The sequence below is a fragment of the Perognathus longimembris genome, chromosome 28 (genome assembly GCF_023159225.1).
Source record: "Perognathus longimembris pacificus isolate PPM17 chromosome 28, ASM2315922v1, whole genome shotgun sequence".
In the NCBI taxonomy this organism is placed as follows: Eukaryota; Metazoa; Chordata; class Mammalia; order Rodentia; family Heteromyidae; genus Perognathus; species Perognathus longimembris.
In genome coordinates this window covers 76292456-76318384 of record NC_063188.1, presented here as the reverse complement: position 1 = coordinate 76318384, position 25929 = coordinate 76292456, and the positions used below count along the sequence as shown (strand labels likewise).

The following is a 25929-nucleotide window of genomic DNA, read 5'->3' as shown; positions in this document are numbered from 1 at the left end:
TTCTGTGTTGAAAAACAATATATGAAAAGCAAAGAGAGAGCTGGGATTGAACTCAGCAGTAGAGCGTACATGGCTAAATTGTACAAAACTAAGTTTGATCCCTAGCACTTTAAGCAAAAGGAAAAGGCAATTGGGGAAGTAAGGCTGTGGATTCAGTAGTAAAGTGCTAACCTTGAGCAAAAAAGCTTAAGAACAGCATCTAGGTCCTGAGTTCAAGCACCAGACTGGCACACATGCAAAAAAAGAAAAGGCAATCTGGCATATTTAATAAAAAAGGAATAAACCATTATAAGATTACTTGCTTTTCACAACTTGAGTTATCCCACCTAATGATTGTTGTGACATTTGTTAAGATACTGTGTGATGGATAATTACCACAGGCCTTCTATGTTGTCAGAGTGCTAGCCATTGAAAGGAAATTCGGTGATATCTTGCATACTCCACTGAAACCATTATTGCCTTTCTTTTACTCAGGAAAAAGGAAAAGTTATCCAATGCCTATGCAGTTTCAAGGACTATATATAAAAGCTAGTTCATATGAGGGCAAGAATTCCTTAAATCAATGTCTATATCAGCGATGCATGAAAATGTGTGCTTAGCACACAGTTGGCACTTTAACAGTCTTTAAGTGACTTAAAATATATATGTATATAGCCAGGCAGTAGTGGCTCACACTTGTAATCCTACCTACTCAGGAGGCTAAGATCTCAGGATTGTAATTCAAAACCAAGCCAGGAAGGAAAGTCCATGATACTTTTACCTCCAATTAAACACCAAAAAGCTGGAAATAGAGCTGTGGCTCAAGTGGTAGAGTGCCAACCTTGAGTGGAAAACACCAAGTGAAAGCTCAAGAGCCCAAATTCAAGCCTCAGTACACATACATATACATATATATACACACACACATACACATATATCTATATATACATATACACACATGTATATGTGAGTATATAATCTCATTTACATATAATAATCTCATATGTATTTGAATATAATTTAATCCTTTCAACAAATGAAACAAAAAATGGGGAACGAATAATTAAAAGAGATTCTACAAACTTGTCCAAAGTCACACAGTAGAAGGAGTCATGCCAGACTCAAACAAAGGACAAGAAGCTCCATGGGGCAGGGAGTATCTGTCTGTCTTACTGTCCATGGTATTCATATTCACAGCAGCCAGTATCTAACCAGTATCTATGGTCTAGAAGCTGTCAATAAGTATCTTGTGAACAGAAACAAGAAAGCAAGCAAACATGTTACACACCTAGATCATATTCATTTTGGTCCAACCAACCACATTGTAGTCCAAATTTAGAAGAATATCTGAAACTCATCAATTTTACCTACTATTCCTGTTGATTGAAGTATTCTGTGATTTTGGATTCATTCCCATTTATAGACTATAATGGTTCTCTTTCTGTCTTTTTTTTAACCTTTAGATAAAATCTCAAGATCTTCTGTTTGGAAGGTGCTTTATATAAGGGGCCATCTGCCAATATAGTGTAAAATTAGTCACAGCCAACTCTCCGATGGATGAGCATGCCCCTGTTCCAATAAAACTTTATTTGCAAAACAGATTGAAGGCTAGATTTGGCTATAGACAATAGTTTACCTGTCCTGTCTTTAAAATAGTACATTGATAGAGGCATGAAATTCCATTGTGTATATGTACCACATTTTCCTGATCCACTCATCTACTGAGGGGCGTCTGGGTTGGTTCCAGATTCTAGCTATGACAAATTGTGCTGCGATGAACATTGTTGTGCTGGTGGCTTTAGTGTGATTATGTTTGTGGTCTTTTGGATAAATACCCCAAAGTGGGGCTGCTGGGTCATAGGGGAGTTCTATGTTTAGCCTTCTGAGGAATCTCCATACTGCTTTCCAGAGTGGCTGAACAAGTTTACATTCCCACCAACAATGAAGTAGGGTTCCCTTTTGGCCACATCCCCTCCAACAGTTGTTATTGTTAGTTTTCTTGATATAGGACATTCTTACTGGGGTGAGATGGAATCTAAATGTTGTTTTGATTTGCATTTCTTGGAAAAAGTTATACTAAGTGAAGTGAGCCAGACCCAAAGAAACATGGACTATATGGTCTCCCTTATAGGGAATAATTAGCACAGGTTTAGGCAAGTCACAGCAGAGGATCACAGGAGCCCAATAGCTATACCCTTATGAACACATAAGATGATGCTAAGTGAAATGAACTCCATGTTATGGAAACAATTGTTATATCACAGTTGTAACTACTTTCAACATGCCATATGTAACTGTAGCCTCTATTATTGATGATATTCCTGTATCACCTTCCTGTGGTTGTACCTACACTATCTCTGTATCTTATCTGAGTATATTGGAAACCAGGACCAGGAAATTGGAAGGGAATACCAAAATCGAGAGACACAGAGTAAAAAAAGACAACCACAAAAGCAATACTTACAAACTGTTTGGTAAAAATGAACTGAACAACTGAACAACTCATGGGGGGGAGGGAAGGGAAAGGCAGAGTGGGGAGGGGGGAATGAGGGACGAGGTAACAAACAGTACAAGATATGTATCCAATGCCTAATGTATGAAACTGTAACCTCTCTGTAATTCAGTTTGATAATAATATATATAAAATAAAAAAATAAAATAGTACATTGACTTTCCTACCTTTTGCTTTTCCTACACTACTATGCTAACTATGAAGCTCCTCTTATCACTGATATATAATACTTGATAAACTACTTCAGTTTTAAATGTTAATCACTTTAACTGTTTCCACTTAATTGTGAATGGCAGTGGTGTGGCAAGTCACCAGGATGAAGCTCCAAGTTATAGTAAGTAGTTCCTTTTCATTATCTTGATACTGGTCCAAAGTCCTGACATATCAGGCCCACATGATAAAAACTGGGTTTTTATAATCCCAGTAACTGAGAAACCAAGACATCAGGTCACAAGTTCTAGCCAATCCTGGACTATGCTAGGAGACTTAAAAAAAAAAAAAACACAACTAACTAAAAAGCAAAAAACCCAAAAGCCTTGGTTTTTGCTTTTTATTCAAAGTACCCAGAGCCCATCCATTACTTAAAAACAGCCTCATACAACCAGACTCAAAGAGAATGAATGCAATCTATGTAGCCATGAAAAATACCTCTCAAGTGAATCATTTATTCATGGCTATTTCCCTATATCAGGATATATTAAAAAAATTTTCCTGAGTTCTTTCTACTTTCCTATAGGAGGATGTAGACAAAATAATCCCCAAGTCCTTCCTATGATTCATGCAATGTACATGCTGAGAAAACAATAAATAAGGAATAGGCTTTCCCCTCACAATTCTTCTAGTGCATCAGTCAGAAATTTCCTGTAAAATACCAAATAATAAATCATTTATGTCTCTCAGACCATACAATATCTATTATAGTTACTCAACTTTTCCATTTTAGTGTAAAAGCAGCATAGATAGTACATTAATGAATATGTATAATTCTGTTTCAATATTGTAATTTATGAACACTGATATTTGAGGGTTTATTTTGTGCCAATACTGGGGTTTGAACTTAGGATTTCCCACTGTTGAATAGCTTTATTACACACAACTGGTGTTCTACCACTTGAAACACACCACCACCTCTGGATTTTTTTCTGCTTAATTGGAGATAAGTCTTACAGATTTGTCTGCACAAGATGGCTTTGTGCTTTCCATCATTAGACCTCAGCCTCCTGAGTAGCTAGGATTACAGGCATTTGCCATCATTGCACCAGATTTACATTTGAGGAGTTTTGTGCACACAGGTGTGTGTGTGTGTGTGTGTGTGTGTGTGTGTGTGTGTGTGTGTGCCAAATCCTGGGGCTTGAACTCAGGACCTTTAGGTTTGTCACTCAAGCTCGGTGCTCTACCACTTGAGCCGTGCCTCAACATCTGACATTTTGTTGGTTAACTGGAGATAAAAGTCTCTTGGATTTGTCTTCCTGGGATGGCATTGAACCTTGACCCTCAGATCTCAGCCTCCTGAATAGCTAGAGCCACAAGAGTGAGACACGAGCATCCAGCTTTGAGTTTTATATCATTTCCCAACCACTAAAAATATATCTAAAAATAAACTAAACTCTTAATTAGCAGGACATATAAAAGCATATGGTGAACAGGATTAGCTCAGAGGCCAAACCCTGGCATAGCCTAATAAATACAGCCTAAATAAATACAGAGACAGAAATGAATGAATATGTTATGATAAAAGCTAGAATTCCAGAGGAACCAAAGGAAGGCTTCCTAAATGAACCCAAGGAATCAAAGAAGGTATCCTGGAAATTATCAGCCTATTACTGATTTTTTCAAGCATGTGAATTTTAATGTGGATGCATAAACCAGAAAAGAAATGAACAGATGCTCCAGGTATGATGGAGAGAAGGAAGAGCCAGTCACACAGTTGATAAACAGCATGATATTCTTGGCAAATAGTACTGCTCCAGCATAAATGGAGTCATGAGTATGGTTGAAGAAATAAAATACTGTATGTAGCATACCTCTGAGTGATGAAGGTCACTGACAAGTTTTCAGTAGGTGGTTGATATAATTTAATTTGTATTTTGAATTCATGTCTATAGCAAGGCCTTGGCACAAAGATCTGAGGGGGCTGGGAGTCTAGTGTTAGAGTTCAGAGGAGAGATGATGGGTGCCTGAGGGAGGGCAAAGGAAATGAAGAGAATGCCATGGATTCCAGAAGTGTCTAAAAGGTAACCTCAGCATGGCTCAGAGAGCACAGGAACTTGAGAATGACTTTTAGTTCTCTCAGTTGGATGACTGGGTAGACTATGATATTAACCAATTGATATTTGGCAAAAAAAAGAGTTTAATAGGCTACATAATGAGTATAAGTTTGTACATACTGCATTTCAATTTTCTGTTTTTTTCTTTATTCTCTGTGTATGTGAGTTGGGTCTACATACCAATACTAAGGCTTGAACTTAGGGCCTGGGCAATGATCTTTATCTTTTTTTGGTCAAGACTGGTACTCTGCCACTTGAACCACACCTCCACTCCTAGCTTTTTGCTGTTTAATTAGAAATAAGAGTTTCAGGAAGAGTGGCTCAGTTGGTAGAACACTAGCCAGTGAGCAAAAGTGGCAGGTATGGAGTTTGAATCCTGGTCTTGGACCCAAAAGAAAAAAGAAATGCATTTCATAGACTTTCCTAGTTCCTACCCTACTTGTCTTCACACCATGATCCTATGATCTCAGCATCCTGAGTAGCTAGGATTACAGTGTTGAGCCACTAAAGCCTGGATTACTGTTGGGTTTTTCTTATGAAAGTATTTTTCAAGCTGCTCAATGTATGAATCTGAATTTTATAAAGGGTTAGAATTAGAAATATAGTCATTATCACAGATGTGGTAGTTATAGCTGTAAATGAATAGGACAGCTCAGATGAAATGACTAGAATAAAGAAAGTCATAGGTCATGTGGTCTTTTAAAATATTGCATTTGAAGCTTTGATGATGTATAAAAGCAGTAAAATGAGAGTGGAATATGAGAAAGCTAGATAGAAAAGATTGCTAGCAGTTACTCAAATGCAGTTTTTCTCAATTGATTACTGAGAATTAAGTTCTAACACCTCAAGATAGTAGTTCTCAAACTGTCAACTTTTCATTTAGAAAGCCCTTTAAAACACATTGCTGGAAAACACCCCCACTATTGCGATTCAGTAGGTCTACGGTAGTGCCTAATAATTTGCATCAAACCAGTCCCTAAGTAATACTCGTGAGAATCAAGGACTTAAAACACCCACTGCATGTAATGAATCATTTCACTATGATGCATCTAGAATGCTCCTATGTATATATCTCCTTGGGAAAAAATAAAGTAACAGTCACAAATTACTTTTTGTGTTCTATGATTTTGGCTGAGGAACCCTGATGGGGAAAGACTGGAGGTGTCGGGGGGCCTCAAGAACAGGGACTGCAGCCATATTGTTCATGACTGAATCATCAAACTCTAGCACAACTCCAACATTTAATAAATATTTTCTGACTTAAAAGCATTTGGGAGACTGGGACAGAAGGTTGGTAAGTTCTAGGCCAGCTTGAGCAACACAAGGGACTTTGTCTCAAAACAAAAACAAAACAAGGTCCCTGGGATATATTCAAGGAAATAAGTTACTGATATAGAACCCTGAAATTAAGATTGAGGACCCATAAGATTCTAAAGGTTATGATCCTTTAAAAACAATGAAATCTCAGCATGACAGCTGGAATCAGGGTAGAGAAGATGACAATAAAGTAGGTAGTAAAGTGTAAAATGGAAGTGGGGAAATTAGACTTGTTTGAATTAAATGTGAAGGGATCTGCAACAGGTTAGAGGAAGTTGTCTATGGAGAACATACCTAAGCCAGACCATGTGAACATACTGTTCATTAAATATGGTCTTACTTTTTTCTTTAAAAAAATCACTTAACATGGTGCCTTAAGTTTGGTCACACTATCTAAAATTATTTGTTCACTTTTTCTGTATAGTTTTATGAACTCTTCCATATGCATCCTCTGTGTGCCAAGCATATTTCCTCTTGAGGGCATTCCCCAGTATTTTGTGTTTGATTGCTACTGAAGAAGGGGTTGTTTCTTCATATAGCTTCTAATTTGTTACTGTGATTTAATATCTTTGAACTGAATTTGTGACACCTTGACTTCTCCTTAGAGCTAGTTTTCTTCATTTGTTCATTATAGTTAAGTAAAATCATTAACATATGTTTGTTTTTATATCTGTAGGAGTTGAGATTTGACCTTTTTGTGGTACTGAGGATGGAACTTAGCCAGGTTCTGGTGGCTCACGCCTGTAATCATAGCTTCTCAGGAGGCTGAGATCTGAGGACCATGGTTCAAAGCCAACCTGGGCCGGAAAGTCCATGAGACGCTTATCTCCAATTAGGCACCAGAGAAGTGGAAGTGGCACTATGGCTCAAGTGGTAGCCTCTAGTGTTGAGCAGAAAATCTCAAGGACAGCACCCAGGCCCAGAGTTTGAGCCCCATGACTGAAAAAAAAAAAAAGGATCTTTTTCTCATGCTTGTTAGGCCAGGGCTTTATAGCTTGAGCCATATCCTCAGTCTGTTTTTTGTTTTTTATTTTGTTTTTTGTTTTTTCAGAGAGGTTCTTTTACTAACTTTGCCCCAAGATAGCTTTGGTATGCAACATGCCTGGACAAAATTTTTACCTTAAAAATGCCTTAGCCGAGCATATTTTAACTATAATTCCAGCAATTGGGAGGCCAAGCAGGAGAATCACAATTTAGAGAATAGTCTGGGCTCCATACCAAAATTCTATCTCAAATATGGATTTGGATAGCTTTACATCTGCCAGAATTGTCATTGCCCTATATTACTGAATTAGATTTGATACAATTGTATTTATGGATTTTACGACTAAACTCACAATTTAGAATACTCTCTTTTGGAGCAGTTGGGGATTTGGTATCAAAATCAAGTTAGCTCCCAAAACAATATAAAACTACAACATCTTCAAATTTATAACACTACTAAAATTAGACTTGTCTATTTTAGAAAATATAAAAGAGAGCTGGGAATGTAGCTTACTGATAGAGTGTTTGCCTAGCACGCATGAAGCCCTGGGTTCAATTCCTCAGTACCACATACACAGAAAAGCTGGAAATGTAGCTGTGGCTCAAGTAATAGAGTGCTAACCTTGAGCACAGAGAGGCTCAGAGACAGTGCCCAGGCCCTGAGTTCAAGCTTTAGAACCAGCAGAAATAAAAGAAAATATAAAAGATCTCACTGACCTACAGTATTTTTGGAAATTTTTTATTATTATTTTTATTTATTTATTTATTTTGTCAGTCCTGGGCCTTGAACTCGGGGCCTGAGCACTGTCCCTGGCTTCTTTTTGCTCAAGATTAGCACTCTGCCACTTGAGCCACAGTGCCACTTCTGGCCATTTTCTATATATGTGGTGCTGGGGAATCAAACCCTGGGCTTCATGTATATGAGGCAAACACTCTTGCCACTAGGCCATATTCCCAGCCTTTGGAAATTTTTTATTGATTATTATTTTCAATGTTTCTATTGTTACAGGCCTATTTGGTTTAGAACTGAATAATTTTAACATCTAAAATGCTGTTATATTGTGAAATTTCTGTAAGACTTTTCATATTTGCAAAGGTATAATTATAGCACTGTCTTTAATTTTGGAAATTTCATGGTATTTGTTTTTATTCATTTCTTATTGAAATTTAGTTTATAATTCATCTTTGTTTTCTTGATTAAATTTGCTGGAGGCTTATCTATTTAATTTATTCGCTCAAAAAAAGCCTAGCCTTTGGCAATATATTATATTGGATTCTTAGTCATGTAATTTCATTCTTCATTTTTAATAATAAAATATTTAAGATTATAAATTTACTTCTGATCTCAAAGCATTGATAAGCCATGGTCTCATATTTTAGTATTTTATTAGTATTCTAGTGTTTTTTGAGCTAATACTTGCATATAAATATGTTCTGATATAATCATGTTGGAGATTTTAGTTTAATTTGTCTATAAATTTGTAAACAATATATTACACTCAGAAAACAAAACCAATGTAATTTCTACTTTTATGAGTGTAAAAGTTTTCTTTGTGGCATAAATGATAATTTTTAAAGGATTTTTTAATATTTAAAAAGAGCATATATGCAGTATGGAATACAATTTTTGAAATTTATTAATTAGATGTAATGAATTATGTTTTCATCTCCTCTAAGTACTCATGTTTTAGTGTGCTTCTGCCATATTCTCCCGTATAGGCATTCCTATCATTTTTCTCTTTTGTATTGCAAATAGATTTTTCTTTGTACATTTAAATATCTAGATGATATTTTTGTAAAAATAATAATTTGTCTTCAATCTAGCTGGCATCTTCTATAAATATAAAATGTATCTTTCTAAGACAATTATGGTTCTTGCTCCTGACCTGCTCAGATGCCTATTTAGAAAATGGATTGATTAGAAGGAGGTAGACTGAATACTGAGAAAACAGTGGGAAGGCTCTCAAAATAGTTCAGGTGAGAAATCATGAGTGATTGGGTTAAGACAAATGCAACAGAAAGCTTTTTAGCAGGTTAGAAACATCAAGACTTGAAATTAGTTGAATCAGGGGACTTAGGCAAGCGGGAAGGTTGTATAGCATCTAGATTTCCTGGTAGGTAATCATCTCAAAGGCAATATAGGAGGATGAGCTAGGCTAGCTTTCAAAATATGCCATTTTCTAAAGTTGCTTCTCTTCAGGTTCATTCTCAAAGGACTCAAGCCAAGACCTAAAGCCCAGTAGTGGATCATTGTCAGTCAATTGCTTACTCAAACCAAAGATCTACCTTCATTAAGAAAAAACGACCTTAGGCTGAGTATTCATAAACTACAAGAAACTTGAATTTATTTTATGTGTCAATTTATGGAGAACAGAGAACAAAGAAGTTTGTCATAAATTTAAGTGTGGGGGGGACGACAAACAAAATGAGGAATGTCTAGGGTAGTCCATAGATGAAGGTTAAGTTTTCCACAAGAGGGCAGCATCACTTCATAAATTATGCATTGATGGCCTCTACCAATAGGAACAGAAGTAAACTTTACAGGTTCATGGAGCCATAGGGCCTGCTACACCATGAAAATAGAAGGGACTTGAGGCCATACACCCAGCCATTCCTAAGTGATGTGTACTGGTAATTGTGCCTACAGAAGGGAGAAAGACTGGGAACTCTTCAAGGAAGAATGAGTGGGTAAAATTCAGGAGTCTAGCATTCCGGTGAAATTGGCTCAGATGCCACTCACAAGCTGTCCTTGCTCATTCAAAGTGCTACTATCTATGTATGACCAGCATCTCACAGGGGAGTTATTTCTACCCCTAATGGTTTCCCACCAAGAGATTCGGCTACAAAGCATACTACATTTCTGGTGCACTCCCTATCTAACAATGTTTGCTTCCTCCAAATGTAGCTATGCTTCATTTATTCAGACAAAGGAACAGAACTCATTATGTAAAAGGCATTATACTAGGGAAGTAATGTATATAGGCCTACTGGACTCTCAAATAAGAATTCTTATCAAGCTTCATCTCCAAGTTTTATCTAAAACCCAAATCACTACCAATAAAAAGGCTAGAGAGGTAGCTCCTTAGTAGAATAGTTGCCTAACATGCACAAGGCCTTGGGTTCCATCCATAGCACCACAAAAAAACAAGACTGAAACAATGATGATATACTTATTGTGTAGAATAACACATTACTGAACATATCACTCCTGTTCGGGTGCATGCATGAGCATGCATGGCTTAATCTAAGGTACCAAAAGATAATATAATAAACCAGTGGGATGCTATAAAACCTCCCCCTTCCTAACTCCAAATTCTTTTCAAGGTAAGTTGTTTGCATAGATAATTGAGAAAGCAGAAGAAATGAAGATCTATTTCTGGCTTGGTTAACTGAGTATATGGTCACCAATGTAAGGAGCTGGGTAAGGGGGGACGTGTTGGATTTTGAGCATGTTGTACTTAAAACACTTCAGAGACACCTAAGAATAAATATGCAATAAAAAGTTGTTTATGCAATGTGGGACACCAAATTCTGTTATTCACATATAAATACAAGTAGACAGTAGAGAAATATGATTTCTCATAGCATACCGGTAAAGTTAGAAAGAAGGAAACTAGAGAAAAATGCCAAGTTCTACAGGATGGTAAGGAAAATAACATGTAGAAAAAGAACCTAATTTTTCAATGAACAAAGAAGGCAGAGATGCATTGGTTCACATCTGTAATCCTTTCTACTTGGGAAGGGGCGATCAGAAATACCATAATTTGAGTCTAGCTCAGGCAGAAAGTGAAGACTTCATCTCAATAAACAAAGTAAGCATGGCGACAGACATCTACAATCACAGTTATGGGTGGTGCCTAAGTAGGAGGATAGTTGTCCCAGACTGGTCTAGGAAAATAAAATAAAATAAAATAGACCCTATCTGAAAAGCACCTTATGCAAAAAGGGCTTAGAGGTATAGCTCAAATGGTAGAGCACTAGCTTACCTAGCATAAGACTTGGAATTCAAACCCTATTTCACTCAGAAAATAAAGTAAACAAAGAAGGAAGAAAAGAACAGGTTACAGGAAATCTTCAAAGTAAGAATTTCATACAGGGACATAGCAATGATATCAAGTGCCATCATACATTTTGCCATATATAAACCATATATGGTGAAGACAGCAAATAGCCCAGTAGTTTTGGAAACGAGATAAAAGATGTGTGCTGAGAGTTATTTCAATGTAGTTTTGGGAGCCAAATTCGAACTTTAGGGCAGGGTTTGGAAATCTAAACAGCAGGCACAGAAGTAGACCCAATGCATACGATACACACTCTTCTTCTGAAACTAAGTATACAGCAAAAGAGAAAAATAGAGCAGCAGTCAGAGCAAGAAGTATACTTGTGGTATACTGCTTTTACATTTTTATCCCATAAAATAATTAAGATGTGATCAAGATATTCACACACTGCTTTGTGAAATAGTGACTTTGCACCACTAAAGATAATTTTAAAAAAGAAAATAATAATAAACACGGAGACATGTTGGCATGTGCATAAAGATAAAGGAAACCATCCCACAGAAAATGGAGAAGCAAAGATACAGCAAGACAATGAAAGAAAGACAGGAGTAGTTAGATGGTAATGTGTGAAGACTGGGCTCCATCGTCAGCATCACATCCCCACAGAAACCATATGGAAAGCTTTCTCATGGGAAGATACTTTGGTGGCAGCAGAATGACTGCCTCCAACTACATCCTTCCTTCCTCCAGCTCACACCATTCCACTTACTTGTAATGCCTCCCTTTCTGATGCCTATGTTCAAATTCTACGCACCCTTTAGCTCAATTCCGCCTCCTCTTCTCTCTCAAGCCCATTTGAAGTGATCTCTTTTCATAGGAATTTAGTCGGAATAGAAATTAGAATTTCTCTCTTTAATAGGATTTTCTGTCTGAACAATCCCTTTGACAATCACACACCACCCTGTGAAACCTCCTTTAATGCTTTCTTGAAAAAGGCATTGCTAATGAACTTAGCACAACTGTGTCTTTTTTCTTCCCTGTCACCCTGTACACTTCTCCAGGACAGGTTTCTTAAGAGTTTACCTGAGCCTCCAGACTGCCTACGCTAGTTGGCAGTAGGGTGTGTTGAAATGCCTGTTGATCTGTAGTTGAATCAGGGCCACTCATTCTGAAAGAGGAGACAGAAACATGGCCCTTGATCTGTACTGAGACATTTAGGTCTCTGGAGAACAAATAAAGAAACCAAGTCTTACAGAAGCAAAATAAATTTATCAAAAGTGGGTATGGCTAGTATGAAGCAATGTCAGACTTTAAAGCCCTTGTCCCCATCATTTTGCTTCATTTGTCCACAAAATTCTGCTCATGATGAAGTGCCTCTCTCCTCAATGATACCGATAAGGATGAGATTCTATTAAGGCTTTATCACCAGCCAAGCAGTTTCACTTTCTGTGCCTTACCTCCTGACAATCAGCTTCAGGATCCTGAAGGAGCCTTTGATGAGAATCAGGGCCTCTTGGCGGGAGCCATACAATGGAGTGCCATTAATATTCACCAGCTCATCACCAGTCCTCATCTTCTGGGACAAGGCTGCCTTGCCTCCATCTTCAATCTGTGTTGCAGAGAACAGAACAGAAAGCAAGTGGTGAGGGGACTTCTTCCCCATAATTCTACTTTCTTGCTCCTCCCAAATTTGGAGCCACAAATAGGACTGGGGAATAGCTCCAGGCAGCTCCGGAGCAGCTGAGGAGTTGATCACAGGCCATTGTTTACTAAAAGCAAAGGTTGGGCAAGCCCTTGAGGAAAGAGGCCACAGGAATAATGCAATCCCTGCCTTAAGGAATAAACAGTTCATCTGGGGAGACTGGACCTCCAAAAAAGCAAAGATGCTTTGGAAGGAAGCCCAGGGTGGCTAAAGTAGCAGCAAAGTATTGTACCTGGTGCCCACAAGTCAAAAGAGCCAAGCTTTAATATAAGTTGCCAATTCTTTTCCTATCTCTGGGAAAGCTTTGAAGTCTGATAAACTTGACTTTGAATTCTGGCTCTACTATTTTCTACCTCTGTAATCCTGAGCATTACCTAACAACTATGTCTCAGTTACCTCAATCTTAAAGTATAGATCATAAGAATACCTACTACACAAGGTTACTGATATATGAAGTTGTTGAGAGCACTGAATTCTTTTTTTTTGGGGGGGGGCAGTCCTGGGGCTTGGACTCAGGGCCTGAGCACTGTCCCTGGCTTCTTTTTGCTCAAGGCTAGCACTCTGCGACTTGAGCCACAGCGCCACTTCTGGCCATTTTCTGTATATGTGGTGCTGGGGAATCGAACCCAGGGCCTCATGTATACGAGGCAAGCACTCTTGCCACTAGGCCATATCCCCAGCCTGAGAGCAGTGAATTCTTAATAAATATAAGCAAGGAGTCAAGAATAACATGGGAGTCAACAATGAAAGACCTTGAAAATGGCCCAGTGCAGTATTCTGAGAGTGGGACTGCAAATTCAAATGATACACAGGTACACAGAGAGTAGCTATCATTTATCTATGTCTCTTCAAGTTCCCAGCATAGCACTTCTATGCAGAAGCACTCAGCAATAACTGAGAATGAAGAGGATTTACTGCCCACAGCCTACACATTCCCACTGAGCAGGGAGGGCCATCTGTGTGAGAAGGTTTTCGGGCTGGAGTTACAGAAAGCAATGACAGACATAATAGCCTGAAAGGTAGGTAAAAACAAATCAGAATGTCCCCAATGAGTGTTGCTTATAGCCAATTTTACATGCAACATTCCACGTACTACAGAGGTGAGTTCTCTCTCTATTAGACTATGGATTCCATCCAGTGTGTCAGGAGCTGTCTCATGCACCCATGAACTCATTCTTCAAGTATTCAGTGAATTTTTATTATGTACAGGGCAACATACCAAGTGGTACAGTAGTGCGATATGGAATGAACATAGCTCCTGGCTCCTAGCATCAGAAGGGAGTCACTGGCTGAAGTCACTATGTCCACTGAGATGGAATCAGCATACTCCAGAGTGTTTTGCTTGGTGTATAGGGGACATGGGAGTTAAGGATAATTAAATCATGCAGTCCTTTTGTGTCATTCATTTTCTGAGTGTTTGTTAATTGTACCAAGGGGTTTAATCATGGTATTTCAGATGTACATGTATTATATGTTAGTCAGAATAACTCCCTCCTTGCTTTCTCTTTCCTTGCTCCTTATTGGTTAACAGCTTTCACTGAGATTCTATGTGCCATCTTCATGAGGGGTACCAGTGGAACGGGGTAGGACAAACAGAAAGGGTAAATGGGGATGAATATTTGCATATCTGAAAAAAGAATAATGAAAACTATTGAAATTATTTTAGCCAGGAAGAGAGGGTAAAGGACAGTGACAGACAGGGTGAGTTTGATTGGGACATTGGGACACATTCTATACAGGTATGGAAATGTCACAAAGAACTACCATTTTGTACAACTGGTGTATGCTAATTAAAAATTATATAGTCCTTGGGAAAAACTATATTTTTAGTGGGGCAACTAAGAATTGGGTTTTGCTGAAGGTAGGTATACACCTTCTGCTCTTGTTCTAATAGTTCTCTCCGAATTTTATAGCATGCCTTAAATTTGTCCCCACCCTACAGAGGTTAAAATAACACTTTAGGTCAGGTAGCTTATGTGCAATTTGGAAGACAACAGCTCTGAGTTCAGAGGGAAATGTTAATTCAAGATTTTTAAAACTGCATCAAAGAAACTAAACTCTAAGTTAAATGGGTTGCTGCTAATCCAGCATTTTTTGAAATTAACCTTTGTGTGACTAATCATAGGGCTAGCCAAGCGACATTGAATGTACCTTTGATCCCATTCCTGGGCCACAACTCCAGACAAACCAAGCCAATATTGGTAAATGGGGGACAACTTTCCAGTAAATTAATTAGGGTTATACTTTTATTTCCATTGTCATTATTACTTTACAGATACTGCTGACTGCAGCCAAAAGAAAAAAAAAGTAAAAGGAAAAGGCTGCAGTTGAACTTCAGATGTTCTCTTTGAATGACTCATTCTTTTAGCATCTGTGGAAGGCCCTGAGTACCAGGCAGAACTTAGAATATGAAGGATACAATGGAACCAGCCATTTGAAACGGCTTTCTGAAACAAATAAAGGACAACAAATGGAAATCTGTTGATTGATTGATTGATTGATTGACTGATTGATTGATTGAGGCAGTACTAGAATTTAAACTCAGGGCCTCACTTTGACTTGGCTTGCTTTCTCAGCTGGTATTCTATCACTTGCGCCACACATCCAGCCCTGCTTTTTGCTAGTCATTATCAGAAGTGGAACTTGAGGACTTTTCTGCCTGGGCTGACAACAAACCACAATCCTCCTCCTGAGTAGTTTAGGATTTCCAGACAAGAGCTACCATTGTCCTGCTACAAATAAGAGACTCTTAACTACTGGGTGCTAATAGATTTTCCCCGTTGATGTTCGATATCCTCATTTTTAATTCATACAACTGAATTGTCTATATTACTGTTACCCATAACAAGTTTTCCCTTCAACAGGTACTGTATTTTTAAACTGCTGTGTCAAATGCCAACTCCTCTGTACAACTTCTTAAAGATAATACTATTTTTTGAAAGCAAGTGCCAACTCCGGTTAAAGACACATTCAGTTCCATCAGCAAGATGTCTGTTTATTCTAAGACAAATAAAAAACCATGTAAACTAAAATGATCAATTCCTACTCCAATAGAAGCTCCAGTAGGCATTCCCTCCTGTTACTTTAGCAGCCACTTTCGAATCCTAGTAGAGATTTTCTTGAACTATAGTTGTTGCCAATTATGTCCTTCTCTGTTCCATGGCACTTTTCAGTCACCAGCAGCATCTTCCTCAGGGAAGATATATTGAAAGTAATAATGTCACGTTAGTACAAGTGTGAGGATGCTCTGGCAAGAGACTTTTGGTACCCAGCACAATCCCCAAGCCTAGCTGGGTCCATAGCAGGAAAAGAGATCCCCATTTCATGAAAGATCTCCTGGACTAGACTTCAAACATAGCTATTACCAGATATAAGGTATTTACTGAGCTGTACATCTTTAGACTCCTTACTCCTCCTAACATCTTGATCCTTTTAGTATTTTTTTGCTCACTAGTCCATCTTCTCCCCTATGTCTTCATTCCTGAGATCCAGTCTTTCATTTATTGTTTGGTCTCCTGACAGCAAGGTCAGTGGCTCAATCACACATCTGTTTACATAGAAGACCAAACAGATGTTCATGTTCCTTGCAAGGAAAAGGTAAGAAAAGGAACAAGAATAAGTCAGAGAGAATGAGTGAGATTCTATAATATATTATAGAGTAAGTGTAATATATTCTATATCATACTTTAAATATATTTAAATCTCGATATGTTTTAAAATACGTGTACATTTTAGAGATTTTACAATATCACAAACTTTTGTTTTCCCCTTTCCACAACTCTCCCTATCTCTGGCTGGGGCCCAGGAAAGGTATGAATCAAAACAACTTGTTGAAATTCACATACCCTTTGTGAGGTCTGTATAACATCATAAGATGCTTGTCCATTCAGCAAGCCTGGCTCATTTTCCAGCTCTTTCTGAATCAGACCTTCAGGGTGGCTATCCTGAAGTGTTGTGAATTCTCAGAGTTGAGCCAGACATATTGGATTGTTGGTATAAACACACATCACAAAGTTCAATGTAAATGATGGTTAATTTGCATGCCATTTTGGATTATCCAAGTGATGGTTGGGCTAGGTGAGTAGCCCATGTAACTGAGAAATGATTGCATAGAGGTTATATAGCCAAAAGCCAGCTGGTGTCTAGAAAGCTTGGAAGAGCTGAATGACTGTGGATAAGTCACTTTCTCCCCCTACAGCCTCTCTTATCCTTGCTGGTAAAATGTCGGGACCTGACCAGATGATCTTCTGGGGCTCTGACAGCCCTGGACTTGGACAGCTCTGACATTCAGTGACCTGTGAAGACGTAGCAAAGTCATGCATTATTCTTCTGCTGACACAGATAATCTTGGCTTTTCTCCTCATTGTACTTTGCCTTTGCCCATGTTTCACTCCTGTGAAATGGACTGATTAACAGCCATCTCTCAACTCCCCTTGGTTTTCTCCATTATTTCAGAATGGTCCACCAAGGCTGGAACACTTAATAGGGCATAGTTGGGACAATGGGAGAAAAAGATTACTGAAGCCCCAATTTGTGTTAATGGGCTGGCAGTTTTGAGATGTTTGATGGGTTTCCAATGAAGCATGAAGTTCTCTGATAGCTGTCAACAAAGTGACAAGTTGGCCCCTTGAGAGTAAAACGCAAAGAAAAATAGGCTTGGCAGGATCAATTGGCTTTCTAGCAGCTTCTATTTAATCAGATACAAACAGATACTTGCTGGGTCTTCTGAATATACTTAGGAGATATACGAAAGTGAAGAGATGAACTTATAGATCAGATATACATTTTTATTGTTGTTGTTTTTTGGTTTTTTGGGGGGGCCAGTCCTGGGCCTTGAACTCCGGGCCAGAGCACTGTCCCTGGCTTCTTTTTGCTCAAGGCTAGCACTCTGCCACTTGAGCCACAGAGCCACTTCTGGCTGTTTTCTACATATGTGGTGCTGAGGAATCAAACCCAGGGCTTCATATATACAATGCAAGCACTCTTGCCACTAGGCCATATTCCCAGCCCCAGATATACTTTTTAAACTGAATTTAGTAAGAAAGACATCAGCTGCAACAATAATAACGAACAAGTATTCAATGCTTTTTTCAGTAGTGTAAGTGCAGTATTAAAAATCAATGAAGAGCCAGGTGCTGGTGGCTCAGGCCTATAATCCTAGCTACTCAGGAGGCTGAGACCTGAGGATCATGTATTGAAGCCAGCCCAGGCAGAAAAGTCACTGAGACTCTTATCTCCAATTAACCACCAAACAGGCAGAAATAGAGTTATGGCCCAAATGCATAAAAGTTCAGGGACAGTACCCAGGCCCTGAGTTTAAGCCCAGGTCTGGTGCATGCACGCACACACACACACACACACACACACACACGCACACGCACACGCACACACACACAAAAATGTTCAGCATATTTAGCCCTTAGAGAAATGCCAGCCAAAATCACACTTTAATTTTATCTCACTCCTGTCAGAATGGCTATCTTCAAGAAAACCAAATTGAGACTGAGAGTGGAGATGAGCCATCATATACTACTAGGAATGTAAATAAGTTGTGGCCGTTATGGAAATCAGTATGGAGGTTTCTCAAGAGACTAAGACTAGAACTTCCACAAGATCCAGATATACCACTTCTAGGTATATACCCAAAAGAATTATGTTAGCTTACCACAGAGATGCCTACATGGTCTTGTTTACTGCTGGCCTACTCATAATAGTCTGGTTATGGAATCAGCCCAACTGCCTATCAATAAATGAAGGGATCAAAAAATGTAGTATGCATCACAATGGTATATTATTCAGTCATGAACACCAATGAAATTCTGTCATTTGTAGGAAAATGGAACTAGAGATCATCATGTTAAGGGAAATAAGCCACTCTCCCAAAGACAGGTATCATACTTTTCCTCACATGTGGAATCATGTGGTATAGGAAAAGGGCATGAAAAATAAAAGAGGGACTATTGGGTATGTGAAATGGTAATGGGGGAAAGAAAGTGTAATAGAGAATGTGAATATGATCGAAGTACATGATATGTAAGTATGGAAATGTCATGATACTCTTTACTTCGTACAACTAAAAATAATGAGAAAAATCAGTGACATTGTTATGAATATCTCTGCTTTCTTCAAAAAAATTGTAGAAAAGTAAAAACTGCCTGAAACTTTCTTAGTTTTCAGCAATTCTGGCCAAATTGGCAACCCAACACATACTATTTCCTCTACCAGCTTGTCTATAGTGTTAAAAAATGAACATTGCAATTGGCTTTTCTGGTTTATTTTCTTTTGAAAAGACAGGGCCTCACTATGTAGCCCAGACAGGCCATAAACTCAAGATCCACCTTCTTCAGCCTCCTAAGTGCTGACATTATAGACATGTGCCACCATGCCTGACCATAACTATTAATTGATGTGGTTTTTTTCGCAAATGGGTAAAAAAGGTCCAATTGAAATACAGTTTGTTACACATACATACACATAATTTTCCCCTCAGGTTCTTTAGAACCTTTGAAATATTTTCAGGTTTTTAATAACACTATAAGCAATCTGTTCAGCAGTTTAGTGTTTCCTGGGAAGTTAGAGAGAAAAATAGAGGGATGATGTTAAGCTGGCTTTGGGAAGTTTCTTAAGAAGTAGGGTCATCAGAAAATGGATAAAGCCCTTGCTTTTTTCCCCCATTTTTATTAACATATACTAGTTGTACAAAGGAGTTTCATTTGTGATGTTTCCATACATGTATATAATGTGTGAGATCAAATCTATGTACCCTATCAATTCCCTTGTCACTCCACTCCTTTCTTAAAGCAAATTCAACATGATGGGTTCTATTTTCATATTTGTGTATAAACTACTTCATATACAACTTCCCCTACCCTTTTCTTTCTTTCACCTTTTCCCTCCTGCTGGTATCCACCCACAAACAGATTTTATATTCCTGTCACTTATTTTTAAGGACTACTTTTTGTATATGAGAGAGAATACATGATAGTTGACTTTTTCAATCTGGTGTATTTCACTTAGCATGATGATCTCTAGTTCCATTCATTTTCCTGAAAACAACATAATTTCATTCTCTTTTATGACTAAACATACTCCACTATTTATCTATACCACATTTTTCTTTATCCATTCAACAGCTTATAGCCATATAGGCTGACTTCATATTTTGGCTATTGTGAGTGCGATTGCTATAAACAAATTTTTGTAGCTATCTCAACTGTATGTTGACATACATTCTTTAGGAGTAGTATGACAGGGGCATAAGGAAGATCTATTTTTAGGTCTTTAGGAAACCTCCATACTGATTTCCATAGTCACTGCACTGTTTTACATTCCCACCCACAGTGTGTAACAGAAGTCTTTAGTCTTTCTGAAGCTTCCAGTGAATCGGGTTTTTTTCCGATAAATTTTTATCTTTAAGTAGTTGTACAAAGGAGATGCCATTCAACAAAGTAGTTTATGAATAATGCATCTTGATCAATGTCATCCCTTTGATCATTCTCCCCCATAGCTCCCAACCTCACCCCTTCCCTCAGTTTTTTTAATTTGTAGGCTATGCATTGAATTTTGTAACTGCCTTCTCCCCCAATTCCTGTCTTCATTTGTCTACCTTATTTGATCTGTTTTCCTTAACTCTTTTCTTGCATGCTGGTATCCTTTAGAATCTCTTCTTGGTAGAGAGATTTATCAGGGTGCACTGAACAGAGGAGATGTGGGCTTGGAAATCTCTGTAGTTTCCTTATGATGACTATCAACTCTGGTTCCAGGTTGCAGACACTGGCTGCCCTAACTTGCCTCTCTGAGCAACTCCCTACCTTAAAAGTCTTTCTCAAATTCCCAAAGCAGTTTTGTCTGTTTGTTGTCGTTTTTAAAAGAAATCCTATGGTATCTCATTTCATTTTTCCTACTTTACCCCCAGGTTCATAAAAGGCAAGAGAGGAAACAAAAATCAATCAAGTTTGACAAGAAATGTACTCACCACCTTACCTATGTACATCACCTTAACGGTATTTTTTTTTTTTTTTGGCCAGTCCTGGGCCTTGGACTCAGGGCCTGAGCACTGTCCCTGGCTTCTTCCCGCTCAAGGCTAGCACTCTGCCACTTGAGCCACAGCGCCGCTTCTGGCCGTTTTCTGTATATGTGGTGCTGGGGAATCGAACCTAGGGCCTCGTGTATCCGAGGCAGGCACTCTTGCCACTAGGCTATATCCCCAGCCCCTTAACGGTATTTTTTTAAAAACTCACTCTTTTTCTTGTGTGTGTGCAAGTACTGGTGCTTGAACTCAGGGACTAGGTGCTGTCCCAGAGCTTTTCTGCTCATGGTTGATGGAGCCACTTCTGGCTTTTTGGTGTCTAATTGGAAATGAAAGCCTCACAGACTTTCTTGCCTGGACTGGCTTCAAATGGCGATCCTCAGATCTCAGCCTCGAGAGTAGATAGGACTACAGGCATTAGGCCTCTGACACTCAGCTACAAAAACCAATCTCTTAAATAAATGTGAGTGCAAAACCAACAATCAATTAAAAATCTGTAAGCAGACTAGGTTATGTAGCTATAGTGAAGAAATAGATACCAAGCACAAGGCCATTTTTACCTCCACTAGCCACGAAGCAGATGCTCCAGGAGTGTACATCACTACGGATCAGGCTCTCCCATTCCCTTGACCTTGAGTCAGTGGAATTTCTGTGCCCCACAGCATCACCTGGATCTACAGATAGTGCCTTCCTCCCAGATGCTTTATCACCATCGACTTTACTAATGCACACAACAAAGACTGTCAAAGTTCTGAATCATTCATTTTCCCTGGGGATGACCCCAAGTTCAATTCTAAGCATCTTTGCCCCAAACTCAGTGGGCCCAGTGTCAAGTTCAGCTCTAGAACTTGGGTGAGTAAGACAAGGATAAGGATGTAAAAGCACTGCTGATGTCAACAGTCAAAGGTGAGATCGTCTTTGCTCCTTCTGAGGCAGATAGCCCTGCAGCCTATGTGAGCTAGATAAGAGGTGACAAACGTGACTGCAGCAAAGTAAGCACAGACTCTCTTACATTGTTCACAGAGCGGCTCACTGGGGTCCTTGTTACACAGTATAATACTCCAGCCATTTATTTACACTGAAGTCTTCTGCTGACATTCATATTATCAGGGTTTGACACACATGTTACTATTTAGATGTTTAAAACAATGGCATCCAGATTGGGCTACTCTAAGCTGTGCACAAAATGACCCATTGGAACCTCTATTTATACTTATGTTCATCTAAAAAAAATTAAAAATAAAACTGTATTAATATTTACTATTGTTGGAAGTACATGATACCATCCATAAGTAAAATTCTGGATATTGGGCATAGGTTTGAAATCTTTTCTACTGCAAAAAATTTTTACTTTTAAAAATGGCTAGACTGTAAACCTAAATAAGAGCGCTAAAACCATAAAACTTTTAGAGGAAATTATAGGAGCATATGTTTTTGTTCTGGTCCTAGGGCTTGAATTCTGGGCCTGGGTGCTGTTCCTGAGCTCCTTTATGCTTAAGGCTAATGCTCTTCCAGTTGAGCCACAGCATCACTTCCAGCTTTTTCTGTGATTAACTGGAGATAAGAATCTCACAGACTTTTCTACACGGGCTGGCTTTGAACCATGATACTCAGATCTCAGCCTCCTGATTAGCTAAGATTATAGGCATGAGCCACCAGGGCCAGGCTCTTTGTAACCTTGATGTGGGCAGGATACAAAAACAAACCATAAAAGCAAACGTAATACACTGAAGTTCATCAACACAACAATAGCAAATATCCTCATCAGAGATGTCCCTAAAATAGTGAAAAGACAAGCCACAATCTGGAAATGGAAAATATCTATGAGATATATATCTGACAAAGGACTAGAATATATACATATCTAGAATATCAAAATCCTACAAGTCAGGGGCTGGGGATATAGCCTAGTGGCAAGAGTGCCTGCCTAGGATACACGAGGCCCTAGGTTCGATTCCCCAGCACCACATATACAGAAAACGGCCAGAAGCGGCGCTGTGGCTCAAGTGGCAGAGTGCTAGCCTTGAGCGGGAAGAAGCCAGGGACAGTGCTCAGGCCCTGAGTCCAAGGCCCAGGACTGGCAAAAAAAAAAAAAAAAATCCTACAAGTCAAGATGAGAAAGGCAAATAGTCAATTAACAGTTGGCAGAGACTTGAACAAGCACTCTGCTAAAGATAGCCAGATGTCCAATAAGCATGTGAAAAAGTGCTCAATATAATTTTTCTTCAAGGAAATGCAGTCTTAAATCACAGTAAAATATCACTATGTATCCAGCAGAACGTCTAATTATTATGAAGACTGAAAATGCTTAGTACTGGCAAGAAGGCAAAGTAATTTGAACTCTGTACATTACTCTCAGAAGTGTACAATTATATAACTACACACTGGTGACCTACTTGTATAACCAGAAAGTCCACACCTAGGGGCATGAAAGAGAAAGGAATGAATGTGCCCCAGATGGATATGGCTCACATTTGTGATTCTGGCAAAATAGGAGGCCTACACAGGAGCATAGAAGTCTGAGCTTAGCCATGAGCAAAATGACAAGACCCAATCTGAAAAAATAAACTAACGCAAAAAGGGCTAGAGGCATGGTACCAGTGGTAGATTACCTGCCTACCAAGTGCAAGAACCTGAATTCACCGCCCCCCCCAAATAGTATACATGTGTCCATAAAAGTAACTACCAAAAAAGCCAGAAGTGGAGCTATGGTTCAAACACTAGAGCACTAGCCGTGAGCAAAAAAGGTCAGTTCAAGCCTCAGCACCAGCACAAAATAATATTTGCTTGTTCACAACAGAATGATTTCTAATAGACAAAAACTAAGAAGAATCCAACGGTTCATCTAAACATATATGTACATAAATGGCATACTATATAGCAATAAAAAAGAACAAATCATTGATTTATGCAATAGAACACATGAATGCCAAGAATATTATGTTGAATGAAAAAAACCAATGAATCAATGATGATAACTCTGAAAATGAGTTAACTATGGAGAGAGATTTGAAAGGCACATGAGTAACTTGGTAGGGAAATATTATACATATTCATCTTGTTGCTGATTACATGGGGACATACCTATTTAAAAATTCATTAGGATTTGTGCATTTTATGGGGTGCAAATTATCCTTTAATTTAAGAAAGAATTGAAAAATAAAGATCTCTTGAGTATACAGCTTATATTTCTGCAAGGCAAAACATTAAATAACCCAATAGCTACACCCATATGATCACATAAGATGATGCCAAGTGAAATGAACTCCACATTACGGAAACAAGAGTTATACCACTATTGTAATTATTATCAACATGCCATATGAAACAGTGCCTTTTGTATTTTTTTCTTGTCTGTTTGTTTTATTGTTTTGTTTAGTTTTGTTTCTCTTGTATTCCCTTCCTGTGGTTGTACCCCGGCTACCACTATATCTCATCTGAATACCCTGGATACTGTTTATACGAGTATTAGATCTGGGGAAGGGAAAGAATATAAAAATTGAGAGACAAAGGACAAAAAGACAAACCATTCCAAAAGCAATACTTAAAAAACCATTTGGTGTAAATCAACTGCACAACTCTTTTTTTTTTTTTTTTTTTTTGGCCAGTCCTGGGCCTTGGACTCCGGGCCTGAGCACTGTCCCTGGCTTCTTCCCGCTCAAGGCTAGCACTCTGCCACTTGAGCCACAGCGCCGCTTCTGGCCGTTTTCTGTATATGTGGTGCTGGGGAATCGAACCTAGGGCCTCGTGTATCCGAGGCAGGCACTCTTGCCACTAGGCTATATCCCCAGCCCGACTGCACAACTCTTGGTGGGGAGAGGAAAGGGAGGAGGGGGAGGTGGGGGAAAATGAGGGAGGAGGTAACAAGTTGAACAGGAAATATACTCACTACCTTACATATGAATCTGTAACTCTTCTGTACCACACTTTGACAATAAAGACAAAAGTTTAATAAAAAAAAAGTACACCTCCACAATAGGACTCTAATTTATGAATGTTCACATCCAGGGCTTCTCTCTTCTCTGAGATATTATTGTTCCATTTCTTCCCTGCTCCCAGGTGGATGTTTTCAGTAGGACATGAAAACGAAGGACAACACTTCATTTTCTTTTACCTGCCAACTGGTTAAGGTCAAAAGTTTTGTTTTGTTTTGTTGTTAATCTCCAACCACTTTCTATCTTGACATATCCTAAACACAGAATCAGTCCTCAATATTAGAGCCATCCACTGCAATTACCCAGGTCTGTTTCAGATGTCTCTTCCTTATAGTCCTGAGAATCCCTGCAGTTCATACCTAAAAGCTGAACTTCTTTAGGCTATTGCCACCCAAGCAACGAGCTTTTCCTCAGCATCATTACTGCCCTTTGATTGATAGCCCTTGCTTCCTGGCTGTCCAATAAGATAAGGCCCTCAGTGGGAGAAATGATCAAAGACATTTACAAAGTTGATGTAATAGTGAGAGCTCAGGAAGATTTTCTTCATCTGGGTTAGAAGAAACCAGAAAATAGGTTCAGTCTTAGCCCCTGAATTCTAGAAGAAATCGCCAGCAACAGAGTTTATTATACAAATAACCATGATTTGCTCCTTTGTGTGGTATCAAAACAGTCTAGGACAAACCAGAAAGTCCAGGATGCCCTGGAACATGAATATAGTATTGGGTGTAAATCCAGCTGATGAGCCTAGGAACCAGAAAAAGACTACAGGCAATCTTTCATGAACCATTCAATGCAAAACCATTATGGATTGGGGGAGGAGTGAGGGGTTTGGTGCTGGAAGCAAGGCCAGGGGTTTCATCTCTAGCACCACACACACACACACACACACACACACACACACACACACACACATACACACATGGGCACACATGCATGCAAGCATGCACACATACATGCATGCGTGCATGTGCCCACACTCTAAAAAGGACATATCAACTCATTGGCATTTATGAACTGTGCATCATGCCTGAATTAAAACAAGAATGCATGTTAAGCAATGGAAGTAAGGCTGTTTGGATTAATGTAATCTTTCTTTCTCCAGTATCAATCCATTTCTGGGTATAAAACTCTTCCTCAAGTTGATCAATACCATTGTTTTGAACTTGCCAGCTGACTGTGAATGAGTTAGACTCAGTTTTCTAG

General features: G+C 38.8%; 1 protein-coding gene across 3 annotated transcripts in view; it reads right to left on the bottom strand.

Moving 5' to 3' along the window:
- Positions 1–25929, bottom strand: part of Shroom4 (shroom family member 4) — a 216571-nt gene that overhangs the window by 90906 nt on the left and 99736 nt on the right. For 2 of the 3 annotated variants that reach the window (XM_048335887.1, XM_048335882.1), the window contains exon 2: positions 12518–12669. The exons of the other annotated variant lie outside the window; for it this stretch is intronic. In XM_048335887.1, coding sequence (XP_048191844.1) covers positions 12518–12669 — 152 coding nt within the window. The remainder of the gene's footprint in view (positions 1–12517; positions 12670–25929) is intronic. 3 annotated transcript variants of the gene reach the window in all.